Genomic DNA, 12,909 nt, shown 5'->3' on the forward strand with positions numbered 1-12,909 from the left:
ATTTCCTGGCTGCTCTGGATGTCAGAAACCTTGTTTTAAAAGGTAAGTTTTCAGTTGAACATGTTGAATGCCTCTCTGCATTTATATGAAAACATTCAGCCCATTTATAAAATGTATTTTTATTGTGCTTGCATTTTTAAATTTTACTTGTAACTTGACATAGCTCAAAGTCACATTTTATACTTCCCTGTCTAGTTTTCCTCTGTTATTTTCCTATGTTAATACCTTATATTGTGTTTCCAGAAAAAAAATAGTCTTGTTTGTCACTACTTAGAGCAAGATGGTAACTAAATTCTGTTTAATATCATTCTCAGTGATCTGGACAAGGGGATCAAGGACAACTTCAGTCAGTTCACAAACAGCACCAAGCTGTGTGGGAGTGTTGATCTGCTGGAGGGCAGGCAGGCTCTGCAGAGGGATCTGGACAGGCTGGATCATGGGCCAAGGCCGTGCTGTGAGGTTCAACAAGGCCCAGAGCTGGGTCCTGCCCTTGGATCACAACAGCCCCAGGCAGTGCCACAGGCTGGGGCAGAGTGGCTGGAAAGCTGCCCAGAGGAAAAGGCCCTGGGGGTGCTGGTGACAGCAGCTGAACAGGAGCCAGCAGTGCCCAGGTGGCCAAGGAGGCCAATGGCACACCTAAAATCCTGTGTTCAGTTCTGGTCCCCCCACTGCAAGAGGGACATTTTGGTGCTGAATTGAAACCAGAGAAGGGCAATGGAGCTAGTGAAGTGTCTGAAATATAAATCTTGTAAGAAGCAGCTGAGGGAGCTGGGGGTGTTCAGCCTGAAGAAGGAGGTTCAAGGGAGACCACAGCTGCGTGAAAGGAGTGTGTAGCCAGGTGGTCTTCTTTTCCCAGGGAACAAGTGCTGTATGTTTCTGATTAACTTATACCTTTGAAGGTCCAGCCTAAACCTCCTAAGCTTCAGTTGAGTTTGTAGCTGATCTCTTGGATTATCATTTGGTATTACTGAGAATTTACAACACAGGCATTTGTGAAAACAAGTTTATTATTGATAGAAATTTGTAGGCAGCTATGTAATAGGGAGTTAAGTCATAACTTTATTAGCCTTCCCCCACCCCCCCCCCCAATAAAAGACAAACACTAGACTCTGTTGGAGAATCAAATTGCATATGAAAAGAAATGCTAAATTTTGTAGTGATAGGTCTTAAGATTATATATAAATTTTTTAATGTCTTTTTTAGTGTTTCATATTAAAGGTATAATAAGATCTAGAATTTATGTGGTTGCACAGAAAGCCAGCTGAACCACAGTAATTTAAAAGATCAGGATTTTTTCGTTTTCCCAGTCTTTTTTGGCCTATGCTTGTTCTGTCCTGACTACTTCTGAGGAAAAAAGATTCTTCTCATGGCTAAAATTTGTTCATGCTTCCATTAACAGGTTTATTGTCAATTCCAAAACCCCACTAAGAAAAGTATTTGGGATAAAGGGAAATAATTAATCTCTGTTTTTAAAAATTATGTTGCTATAAAATTTTCATTAAAATTACTTGGAAGTGTGGTTCCTCTTTGCCTGTTTCTCCACTCTTTTGAGGTCATTCTGAAGGGTTGCACAGCTCTCTGGGGTATTTGCCACACTTTGCAGCTTAGAGCTTACGGAGGAGACATCTGCCCCTTAATCCAAGTCACTGATGAACAAGTTAAACAATACTGGAGCAGTAGTGAACCCCTGGGGACACCACTGGAGACAGACCTCCAACTAGAGCTAGCTGTAGAATTAGGGGCCAGGAATCTTTTTATGTGTGCTTTTGTAAGCAGAGAGAAAAGAAACATTTGTTTTTCTGTGAAGTAGTAATGAAGTCAGTAAAGTCTTGAAGTCTGTTCTTGACTAAACATTGTACATGTGCTGGCTGCCTAACGGTTGCTGCTTCAAATTTATTCAGTGGTCAGCTGATAATTATCTTTCTCATAAATACTCTTCTCTTTCTACTTAAGTCAAAATCTTAGCCTTATTTAAAGACAAATTAGGCTCAGAAATTAATAATTTCTTGGGGTTTTTACTTTGTAGTGATTTTTCATATTTTTTTAATATTACATTTTCATACATTTTCTTTGCTAGAACAACTGCATGTATAGCATTTCTATTTCACAATAGTAGTAGCATTGTTTATTTTTGCTAATTGATTTTTGTTTTGAGACAATGCACTAATGCTCTGTAGTATATAAATACACTATTTTAAAACAGCCTGCAACATGTTTTATCTTACAAGAAAAATAAATCTGTGCATGTAATATTCTTTTGTATGTTAACAATTCTGTTGATTGCTGATATTAAGAGATAATACCAAGTGCCTTGGTGGACTACAGTATACACAAGGTCTGTTTTTATTGTAGTGATTAGTGACAGATTTTATGCATGTGACTGTCCACAAGTGAAGGAAAGTATAATACAGTTTACTGGCTGGTCTGTATGTTTGACACTGATCATTATGTCGTAATGTGGCATAATGATCCTACTTAAAATCTTTGCTTTTGTAATTTTAATTGAAGAATGAAGATAACTATTTGTTTTGTTGTGTAACATGTAAATGATTATCCATAAAAAAATAGATCCCCAGTCTTCAAACAAGCATTCAACTTGAGTGATCTTGCTGTACATTGGAGAGATCTGCTGAAATGTGTAGAGAGAAATTGTCCAAACTCCTTAGGAAGATCATTCTTGTAGACTGAAAGGCAGCTGTGACAAGCTTTATCCAGATTTTCCTGCCTTATGTTTTTTGGTGTGCCAGACCACAGGAAGTTGTGAAGGATATGTGCACTATCAAAAGCTAAATGTGTATATGAAATAAGTAAGTTCCCAAGTCTTATTTTTCTGGCAGAACCATAATCTCTTTACATCTTCTCTGAACTAGTCAAGAGCTAAAATCTTTGTTTACATAAAATGCACAGAGTTAGTAGAGTGGCAGAAGTACTATTCCACATCCCTTTTATAAGTTACATATATATGCATTGTACAGTCTTTTATGCAATGAACTACAGAATAAAGTTTTGGGAAGAAATATATACAAGGGCTATCTGTGATTGTTAAGGGGTGTGTTCTGCAGCACCATGGCCACCATATTTGTCATTTCCCAATGTTTTCTCTCCTAATTAATACTTTCTAGATATATGAAAACATGAATATAAGCTTACATATATCAGTTTTGAAAATAAAACTTTTTAATTACGTTTGAATTAAAAACTTAAAGTATTTTATGTTGGAAAATTGGTCTTTGCTGCATAGTCTATTGCTTCATAAATGACGAATTTGCTAAACTTCGCTTTAAAAGAACTTTTTTCTATAACTTTAAATAAAATGTAATGAAAAATTTTTATCCTTGAATATTGTAGTAAAGTTTATTTTGCAAATAATAATGTTATAATTGATACCACTTCTCTTAAATGAGATTAGGGTGATATTTTCTTTAAAAATTTTAATTCAGAAAAGTGTACATATATGGTTGATTTCCCTGACCTGAGTGGATTGCTACCTATGTTAGTTACTCATTTAATTTTAAACACATGGTGTATTTGTAGAATCCTGTTTCAGTTTTAATTTTCACCTGTAAAAAGTGAGTGTTCTTGCAGTATTACTTTTCCAACTAGGACATCATCCCTCTGTAGTATTAAAATTAATGTAATAATGTCCTACATAGGTTAAGGGTAGATGTAACTCTGAAAATTTCTGATCTTCTATTCTGGTTGTTTTCCTCATGTTATGTCAGTGTTCCAGGATTATTGTAGTACTAATACAATCTAACAAGGTTTAGGTCTAATGCTATGATAAATAAATGGAATTTATGTTTTCAGGGAAGATGGTACCACCGGAAGCAAGCAGTAAAGGAATTGCATGGTACATTGTTACGACTGCTTAATGAACTGTTACCATGGGAACCAAAGCTAATTAAAGCATTTCAAAGAAACAGGTAATTACCTGCTCTTTTTTTTTCAACAGTGGTGCATGGGATGAAAAACAGAACAAAATTCACCTTTTAAAAACTGATCAATAAGTTGACTTCCTAAATAAATAAAATTATAATAGTTTGAGGAGAGGAGTGAGGCACTGGCAGTACTTTAGTTGGAAAAAGTATCTTATTTTCCAGAGTTACTGTCTCCAAAAAAATTTGAGCGTAACCCACTAGTGTTTCTTACCTCTAAAACACTCCAGAATCCTCAAGCGTGCTGATCAATAATATATCACAGTACAGCTAGGATTTTTATTGCTGCTTATTTGGTTAAGAAATGCTGAAAACCTTTCTTTAAGAACTATACCAGGGCTTCTTAGAATACTCTGACTACTTACTATATAAAGCCACTTATATGAACTATTAATGAATTCACTGCAGAGCAATTCTTGAAGCATTGTTTTGAGGTCTTTGTAACCTCAACCAGTAAATTAGAAATGTATCTGGAAAGATGTCAGAGGAAGATAAGTGAAGTAGTGACAGGTTTCAACCTAGTAAAGTGCAAGTATGAAGGTGCTACTCTGATTATAAATCATGGAGAGATTAGATACTGTCTTGAACCTCAGTGCCATTCTTACCTCTTAACTCTACATCTGTTGCTATAATTGCACCTTAGTTTTGCCAGGCAGACAATTAAAAAGCAAGGCTTAAACTCTGTGACAAAGGATAGGAAAATAGACTGATTCTTAAATGTTGAGTGTGATAGAAGCAAGTTACACTGTTATGTGGTACAGAGCTAATGCTGAAAAGTGTAAAAGGTGTCATGTTTAAAAAAACACAACAACATAACACCAAAGGCATTAAACTGGTTCCTCAGTACCTCATTTTTTGACTATCATGCATGAATTAAAATTCTTATTTGGAAATTTGGGATACTGTTGAATATTTTGCTTTAAATAATGGACCAAAGTACAAGTTTTGGTTTTTTTCTTTTCCTTTCAATTCTCATTCCTGTTCATTTACCTTAGCTGTTAATTTTTCTTCCTGTTTTTTGCAATTCAGAATCCTTCTGGAAATGTGGCAGATATTATTACTGTAAGGAAGAATTTGTTTTCCAGTATGTGAAGTTTACAATTTTGTCTTTTTTGTAAATTCTATTGTGGAATGGTTTGCTGCTTAGTAATCATGTCTGTTAAATCACAGAATCATAGATTGGTTTGGATTAGAAGGGACCTTAAAGATCATCCAGTTCCAATTCCCCTGCTGTGGGCAGGGGCACCTTTTGCAGACCAGATTCCTCAAAACCCCATCCAATCTGGCCATCCAGGAGTAGAGTTTCAACAACTCTGGACAACCTGTTCCAGTGCCTCACCACAGTTGCACTTCAGAACTTTTTCCCAATTTCTAATCTAAACCTACTGTCTTTCATTTGAAGCCACTGCCCCTTGTCCTCTCACTACAAGTTCTTGTACAGGTTTCTCTCCCCAGCTTTTTTTGAAGGCTCCCTTTAGGTACTGGAAGGCTGCAGTTAGGTCTCCCTGAAGCTGCCTCTTTTCCAGGCTGACCAATCCTTCTCAGTTTTTCTGCACAGGAGAGGTGCTCCATCCCTCTGATCATCTTGGTGGCCTCCTCTGGACTCACTCCAACAGTTCCATGTCCTTCCTGTTCTGGCACCCCAGAGCTGGTGCAGCACTGCAGTGGGGTCTCAGCAGAGCAGAGCAGAGGGGCAGAATCCCCTCCCTGGCCCTGCTGCCCACACTGCTCTGGATGCAGCCCAGGACACGTTTGGCTCTCTGGGCTGGGAGTGCCCATGGCTGGGTCATGTCCAGCCTCTCACCCAGCAGCACCCCAAAGCCCTTCTGGGCAGGGCTGCTCTGATCTGTTCACCCCAGCCTGTGCTGAGACTGGGGATTGCCCTGACACAGGTGCAGCACCTTGCACTTGGCCTTGTTAAAACACGAGGTTTTCCTATGGACCTGCTTTTTAAGCTTGTCCTGGTCCCATGCACTGTCGCTGTTGAGAGGGACACAACAGGACACTAGAGGTTCATGCAGCAGTAGCAAACTTCGAGTGCAGCTGCTTTTTACAGGGTTTTCAAAAAACCCACCCTTGGTTCTGATTGGCTGAATTAGGTTACCACCCAGATCACTGGCCAGTAGTTGTCCATGCTGTTTGGGGGTTGGCTGGCATCTGTTGTTTGAATTTGAATCTCCCAGCTTCTCAGTGCCTTCCTTCTAAGGATGTTTACCTCTTTTCGTTAACGGCATAGACTTGTCAAGTTATAATTAAGATTATCTATAACTGTTAGGCCTCTAGGCAGCTGTTAGCCACCACAGTCCTATAAGGGTGTCAGCTGCACCACTCAGTTTGGTGTCATTTGAAAACTTGCTAAGAGTGCCCTCAATCCTTCTGTCTGTATCATTAGTGATGATATTAAATAACTCTTGTCTGAGTATGGACCCCGAGGGACATGACTAGCCCCTGAAGTCCATCAGGATTCTGTGCCATTGACCACTGCCCTCTGGATGCCAACATCCAACCTATTTCTTATCCATTGAATGGGTCTGCTTATCAAATCCCAGTCTCTCCAATTTAAGAGACAAGGATGCTGTGGGGAGACCATGTCAAAGGCTGTACAGAAGTCCAGATAAATGACAACTGTAGCCCTTCCCTTGTCCACTGATATACTCAGTCCATCCTAGAGGGCCACTGAATTCATCAGGCAGGACATGCCCTTGGTGTAACTCTGCTGGCTATCTCAAATCACCTCCCTGTGCCTTAGCAAGGGTTCTAGGAGGGTCTGTTCTGTGATCTTCCCAGGCACAGAGGTGAGGCTGACAGGTCAGTAGTTCCTAGGGTCCTCCTTTCAACCTTTTTTAAGATCGCTACAATGTTTTGCTTTTTATTGCTATCTGGGACTTCACCTAACTTCCAGTTTTTTTTTTTTTTCAAATGTCATGGAAAGTCCTTGGTAAATACATCAGCCAATTCCCTCTCTTCTGTACATTCATATTCTTTGGGTGATCATGAACCTGATCTTTACTTACAGTGGGAGGGACATTATTCTCCCAGTCCCCATCCTGCTGTCCATCCAGTCAAGAGGTTTGTGAAGAAATACTGCCCTTGAAGACTGAGGCAAAAAGCCTTTGAGTAACTCAGCCTTCTCCTTGTTCATTGTTACCAGTTTTCCACTCTTATTTATCAGAGGGGGTCACCTTCTTTGGCCTTCCTTTTGTCGTTAACGTGCCTGTAGAAACCCTTCCCGTTACTCTTTGTGTCCTTTGCCAAGTTCAATTCCAGTTTTGCCTTGGACTTCCTCACCCTGACCCTGCACAACCAAACTCGATCTCTTCAAGCTCTCTTCAAGCTCTTCTGGTTTTAGCTGCCTGTGCACTTGCTTCTTTCCCTTCAGTCTGACCAGCAGCTCCCTACTCAGCCCTGCTGTTTCCTTGCCTTCCTTCCCCAGTTTCTTGCTCCTGGGGATTGCCAGCTCTTGCACTCTGTGGAAGACTTCCTTGAAGATCTGCCATCTCTGTTCCACTCCCTTGTCCCTGAGGGAAGTCTCCCAGTGGATCCCACTGGCTATCTCCTTGAAGAGTTGGGGCTCTGCTTTCCTAAAGTTCAGGGCCTAACTTTGTTCCTCGCCCGGCCCATACTCCTCAGGACTGCAAACTCCACCAATGCGTGATCACTGCAGCCCAGACTCCATCCAATCTTGACGTTCAAGGTCAGCTCACTCACACTGGTGCCCATCAGATCCAGAATTGCATGTCCTCTGGTAGGGCTGCTGTGTATTCCTTGGCTCAAGAAGGTATCCCTCATGCTTTCCAGGAGTCTCCTGGCTTGCCTGCAGCCCACTATGCTGCTTTCCCAGCAGATTTTGGGGTGGTTAAAGTGCCCCAGCAGGACAAGAGCCTGTGATCATGGTGCTGCCTGTAGCTGGAGCAAGAGGGCTTCATCAATAGGGTCTCTTTGATCAGGGGTCTGTACTTAAAACCACCCACAAGGTTCCCTTTCTTGCCTTGGTCCTTAATTCTTACCCGCAGGCTTTTGACCTGCTTGTGGCTGTTCCTCAGAGACAGCTCTTCACACTCAGTCTACCTGCTGATGTAGAGGGCAACCCCTCTGCCCCTCTCTTTCCTCACCTGTCTCTTCTGGAGAGCCTGTAGCCATTGATAGTCACACTCCTGTCACATCCCACCAGGTTTCAGTAATGGCAAGAAGGTGACAACTTTCTAGCGTCACAGTGGCTTCCAGTGTCTGTTTGTTGCCAGTGCTGCATCAATGTTGTTATGGAACACAGAACTGTGGTGCTAAGTGAACACACTTATGCTATATATGAGCTGTGACTGATAGGAGTAAATTTTTGTCTGGAACAGGGTAGTTGAGATCTTATGTATGTGTGTGCTGGTAGGAAAAGAAACATGCACTTGGAGTGCAAGGTAACTTCCGAAATTAACTGAATTCAACTCATGTTTTAGTATTTATGTTTTAGGCTGCAACCCTAGTTTAACTGTTTGGACTTAAACATAGCATACCACGGACCAGGTCCACCTGAAGAACGATGTTTACAAATCATGGGGAAGAGAGAAAGATAGATGGAGGATTCTAGGTCACTGTCTTGGTCTGATTCATTATGCAGCTGCTAGGCAGTTGTGTAGCAGCAGTGACAGTGGTGAAGAAGGATGTGGATGGGAAAAAGCAATTGAGAAAAATTTGCTTACAGTGGTGTAAACATCCATTCCCCATAAGTCTCACTGTGGTTGCTCCATCCATAGGGTGTCTCAGTGAGATACTAACATCTACTAATTGAATTACAGTGTTAAACTTCTAAGGTGTGAAGGGCTGGGCAGCACTTCTTCTTCCAGATGCCACAGTATGGAATATGAGTCTGGAGTTTTGCATCCTTCCTTAGTTATTGTCTTTAACTAGTGGGAACACACTCTATGATCAAAATCCTTTTTTTCCCCTTCTGAAAGATTCTCTGGCTTTTTCAAGATTATGACAGAGTATAATGTTGAATTGTATTTGAATAGCAGCAAGGTTTAAAAGGGAAGGTTAGTTATGCCCACTGATTACAGTTGTTCACTGGCATCACAGCAGAAGTTCCTGAAAAGACAAAAGGAAATTACATCCAGAAGTAGTAGTAGTACATCCAGTAGTAGTTCCCTGATGTGCTCCTATAGTTCTTCCACACCTAGACTTCAGTCAAAATCCTGATGGCAGATTTGAAGAATTATCCACACTACATCTTCATACAGGCTTCAACGTCTGCTCTCAATGAGAGTGTCAAAGCTGGGAGTAAACAATTAGATCTCACTGACCCTTATCAGCCCCACCTGGCTGTCCATCTATGCCACCTGTCATGGGCCTAGGTTCCCCATTTCAGGTCATTCTGCAGCCTTCAATCTCTGCTGCAGGTGTGCCACTTTCCAGCTCAACTACAGCAGTTACTGTGTCTGGCCATGGATCCTACTGATCTGGACTGACCCTCAGACTGACCTTCTACCTGCATCATCACTACGGAGCTGCCCAGAAATCACTCAACTGGGTCCTGACTCTGGCAGCCATCACTGCTGATGGCAGTGATCTTAAACTTTTGAATTGATTTCCCAGTTTGATCTCAGAATGCCTCAGCACCAGGAACTTGCTTGTTGATCTGGGCTCTTGGTTGAAGCTGGTTACCGCCCTGCTGCCTCCTTCAGGGGGAGTGGAATAGCTTTTACTGACTGGTGAGGCTCTTGCCCTACCAGCTGTGACATTATTCTTGGCTACTCCCTCTCCATCTCATAGAGGGCAGCTGGCCATTGTTGCATTCAATGCAAACAACTGTTAGACTAATGCAAAACAATGAATAAATTTAAGATCTTATTGTTATAGGTTCATAACTATCATAAGAGTTAGTCTAGATTCTATTCCACACAAGGTGTTAATTGCTATAATCTATTTGCTAAGTAATCTTTCTGGACATTGTGTTGGTTACCGCCAGCAGAATCCTGAAGTTAAATGTATTTGAACACAAAAATAGCTACTACATCCCATCTAAACAATGGTTTATAAGAGGGGACAATTAAAAATATGTAGAGGTTAGCAGTATCAAGGTAAGTGGATGTGTTTCTGAATGGTGTTGAAGTGAGTGAAGTACCCATGTATTTCTGTTATATGCACATTCTTTAGTGGAATGTGAACCTATGGAAATGGTAACAGCAGCTGTTCCAATGGGCCGGAGATAAGGAAGTGTTCTTAAGGAGAAAGTTACGGTAGTCTCATAGCTGAGCCAAAGGTATGATGTGTTTAAGAAAAACAAGATTTACTTGATTCTCTTCTTGCAGTTGCCTTAAAAATAAGGAGTAGACTTTTTACAGTTAATACTTAAGTCCATACAAGTATATTTGTCATGTGAAAGGAGAAGGAGGAAAAGGAATATGGATGCAGTGAAAAGGTGATGGTCATTTGACTCAGTCTTTTTGCTATTGTTAGAGGACATAATGAAATAGAATTAAGTTTGGGTAAAGTAAGGCACATTGTTGTCATTTCACATTTTCTGTATTTTAGAGATTTGCGAAAAGAGCTACACTGTAATTATTTGAAGGGCACAGGAAATTAAATCTACACCAACTTTTAGTTTGGCAGCAAATACAAATAAAATTAATGTTTAAAACAGTGTGGTTTTTTAGTAAAGTTAGTTTTGTTATTTTTAAGGTCTAGATTGAAGAAGAACTATGATGACTTTAAAAGACATCCAGACCATGATAAATTTACGAGAGAATTGTGGAGTAATGATGAAAGTGAAGCTGATTCTGGCAAAGAATCTTTTGCAGTAGTATGCGGTAAATCATCAGAGTCTGCAGAACATATAGAAGTTCCCAAAAAAGATCACTCAGACAATGGTAAGCATTTACTGGAATTCAGTAGCTTGAACTTGATTCAGGAGCTGAATTGAGTTGATTTGGGAACCTAAGTTTTCCATGTGAGCTTATGTCCTACTTTTTACCTTAACTCTACCACTGTGAAAATAACTTGTGGTACATATCTGTCAGATGTAGACTTGAAGAGGGCAGACATGACCAAGATGAAAATTCTGCTGTACTGAAGTGTTGGCCATTTTTTGTGCTTAACTATTTCTGTGATAACATAGTAAATCTGTGTGGAACTTACTTTTATGGTGGTTGACCTTGAATGGCTGCCAGATGCCTACCCAACTGCTGTCACCCCCCGCTTCCTTAAGAAGGGAGGCTAGGGAAAGAAAACAATATGGAAAACCTTAACGGTCAAGATATAGACAAGAGAGATCACTCATCAGTTACTGTCACAGTCAAAACAGACTCGAGGAGAATTCATTTGTTTTCAATTAAAAATAGAGTTGAATGGTGAGAAACAAATACTAAACTCCCCCCCTTTCATATATACACCTCCTTCCAAGGCTCGTTTTCATTCCCAATTCTTCCATCTCCTCCCTTGTGAAATGGCACAGCAAGGATTAAATCTGGTGACTGAGGTCAGTTTGTAACAGTCCCTTCTGCTCCTTCCTCATCCCTGCTCCAGTGTGGGGTCCCCCCTATGGAATACAGTACTTCACAAATTGCACCGTTGTGGGTCCTCTCCATAGGCTAGAGTTTTTCAGCATAAGACTGTACTAGTGTGGATCTCCCATATGCCATAGTTCCTGTCAGGAACCTGCCCCAGGGGTGGGTTCTTTATGGGCTGCAACTTCCTTCAGGGCATTCTACTCACCTGCTGTAGAATGGGGTTCTTAAGCATCTGCAATACACATACCTATTCCAACATGGTCCTCCATGAGAGCAGGTAAACCTGCTTGATTGGGAGTCTTACTGGGTTGCAGAGGAATCCATTCCAGTGCCTGGAGCACCTCTTACCCCTCCTTCTTTGCTGACCTTGATGTCTACAGGATTGTGTCTCTACATTTTTTCCTCAGTCCACTCTGTCACATGCTTTTGCAAAGCGTTTTCCATGAGACATCACCAACTTGGCTGACAGGCTCAGCCATGTCCTGCAGTGGATTTGTTTTGGAACCAGCTGTGGCTGGCACAAGGCAGTTTCTGGCCTTTCTCCTCAGAGAGGACCCCCTGCAGTCCCATGCAACAAGAACCTCAATGCATGGCCCTTCTGTCCACCTGGCCCTCCTGGATGCATTCTAAGCCCTCTTACCACTTCATGCATCCCTGCTCACTGGCTAGTCTAGCTTAATGCAGTATGAAACATGGTGTTTACATCTTTGTCACACAGGCATCCCCCACGCACCTGTTAGGCCAACGCAGACCCCCAGGCCCTCCTGCTCACCAGCTAGTCTACCTTGAAGTTTACCACAACTTCAACACACACACACTGGATTTGGGGAGGATACAGACACTCACCCTCCAGCAGCTGGCACTAGGCCCACAGCCTGTAACCTCTTGCAGCTGTCATTGCAGCTCCCCTTACCTCTACACACTGCTTCATGGGTTTGTATAGCTGTACCAATTCCCTTATCCCCCCCTGGCTCCATCTCCAGGATCTCCCCTGGTTTATTATTATAAACCATTATTATTATAAACCAATGGTATTAGGTTCAAAAAGTTGATCTTCCTGCAAGAGGCCTCTGCAGTTTCCTGAGAGCCCATCAACTAATGTGATTGGTGAAGTTGTTTCTTGACATTGTCTCCATTTTTGTTTGGTTAGATCTGTGTCTCTGTATATTTTTTTTCCTGGCTTTTCCCTTTTCCGCTCAAGATAACCTTGCTCAAATATACATTTTCATGCTCTCATATACTGTCATGTACTCTCGTATACTGTTATCTGTTAATCTGATTGACCGGGTTTGGTTTTCCTCACTGCCTCCCATTGCTGGTCAGATTTCAGTCGCTATGTTCTTGTTTATTACTTCCTCCTTTCTTTATTACCCCCTTTTTGTATTGCAAAAGTCCTTGACCAGATACTCTTTAAAAATTAGACATTTCCTTCCACATACCTTTACTCTCGCAAACTAGTTTATTGCCTTTAGTGAGAC

General features: G+C 41.2%; 1 protein-coding gene across 1 annotated transcript in view; it reads left to right on the plus strand.

Annotated features, from left to right (window-relative positions):
* Positions 1 to 12,909, plus strand: part of BRD10 (bromodomain containing 10) — a 49,088-nt gene that overhangs the window by 31,872 nt on the left and 4,307 nt on the right. Inside the window, exons 6-7 of the mRNA XM_005522755.3 lie at positions 3,808 to 3,923; positions 10,605 to 10,792. Of these exons, the coding sequence (XP_005522812.2) occupies positions 3,808 to 3,923; positions 10,605 to 10,792 (304 nt within the window). The remainder of the gene's footprint in view (positions 1 to 3,807; positions 3,924 to 10,604; positions 10,793 to 12,909) is intronic.

The sequence above is a fragment of the Pseudopodoces humilis genome, chromosome 4, assembly GCF_049639895.1.
Source record: "Pseudopodoces humilis isolate 2021_Gansu_Grassland_sample_001 chromosome 4, ASM4963989v1, whole genome shotgun sequence".
Lineage (NCBI taxonomy): Eukaryota > Metazoa > Chordata > Aves > Passeriformes > Paridae > Pseudopodoces > Pseudopodoces humilis.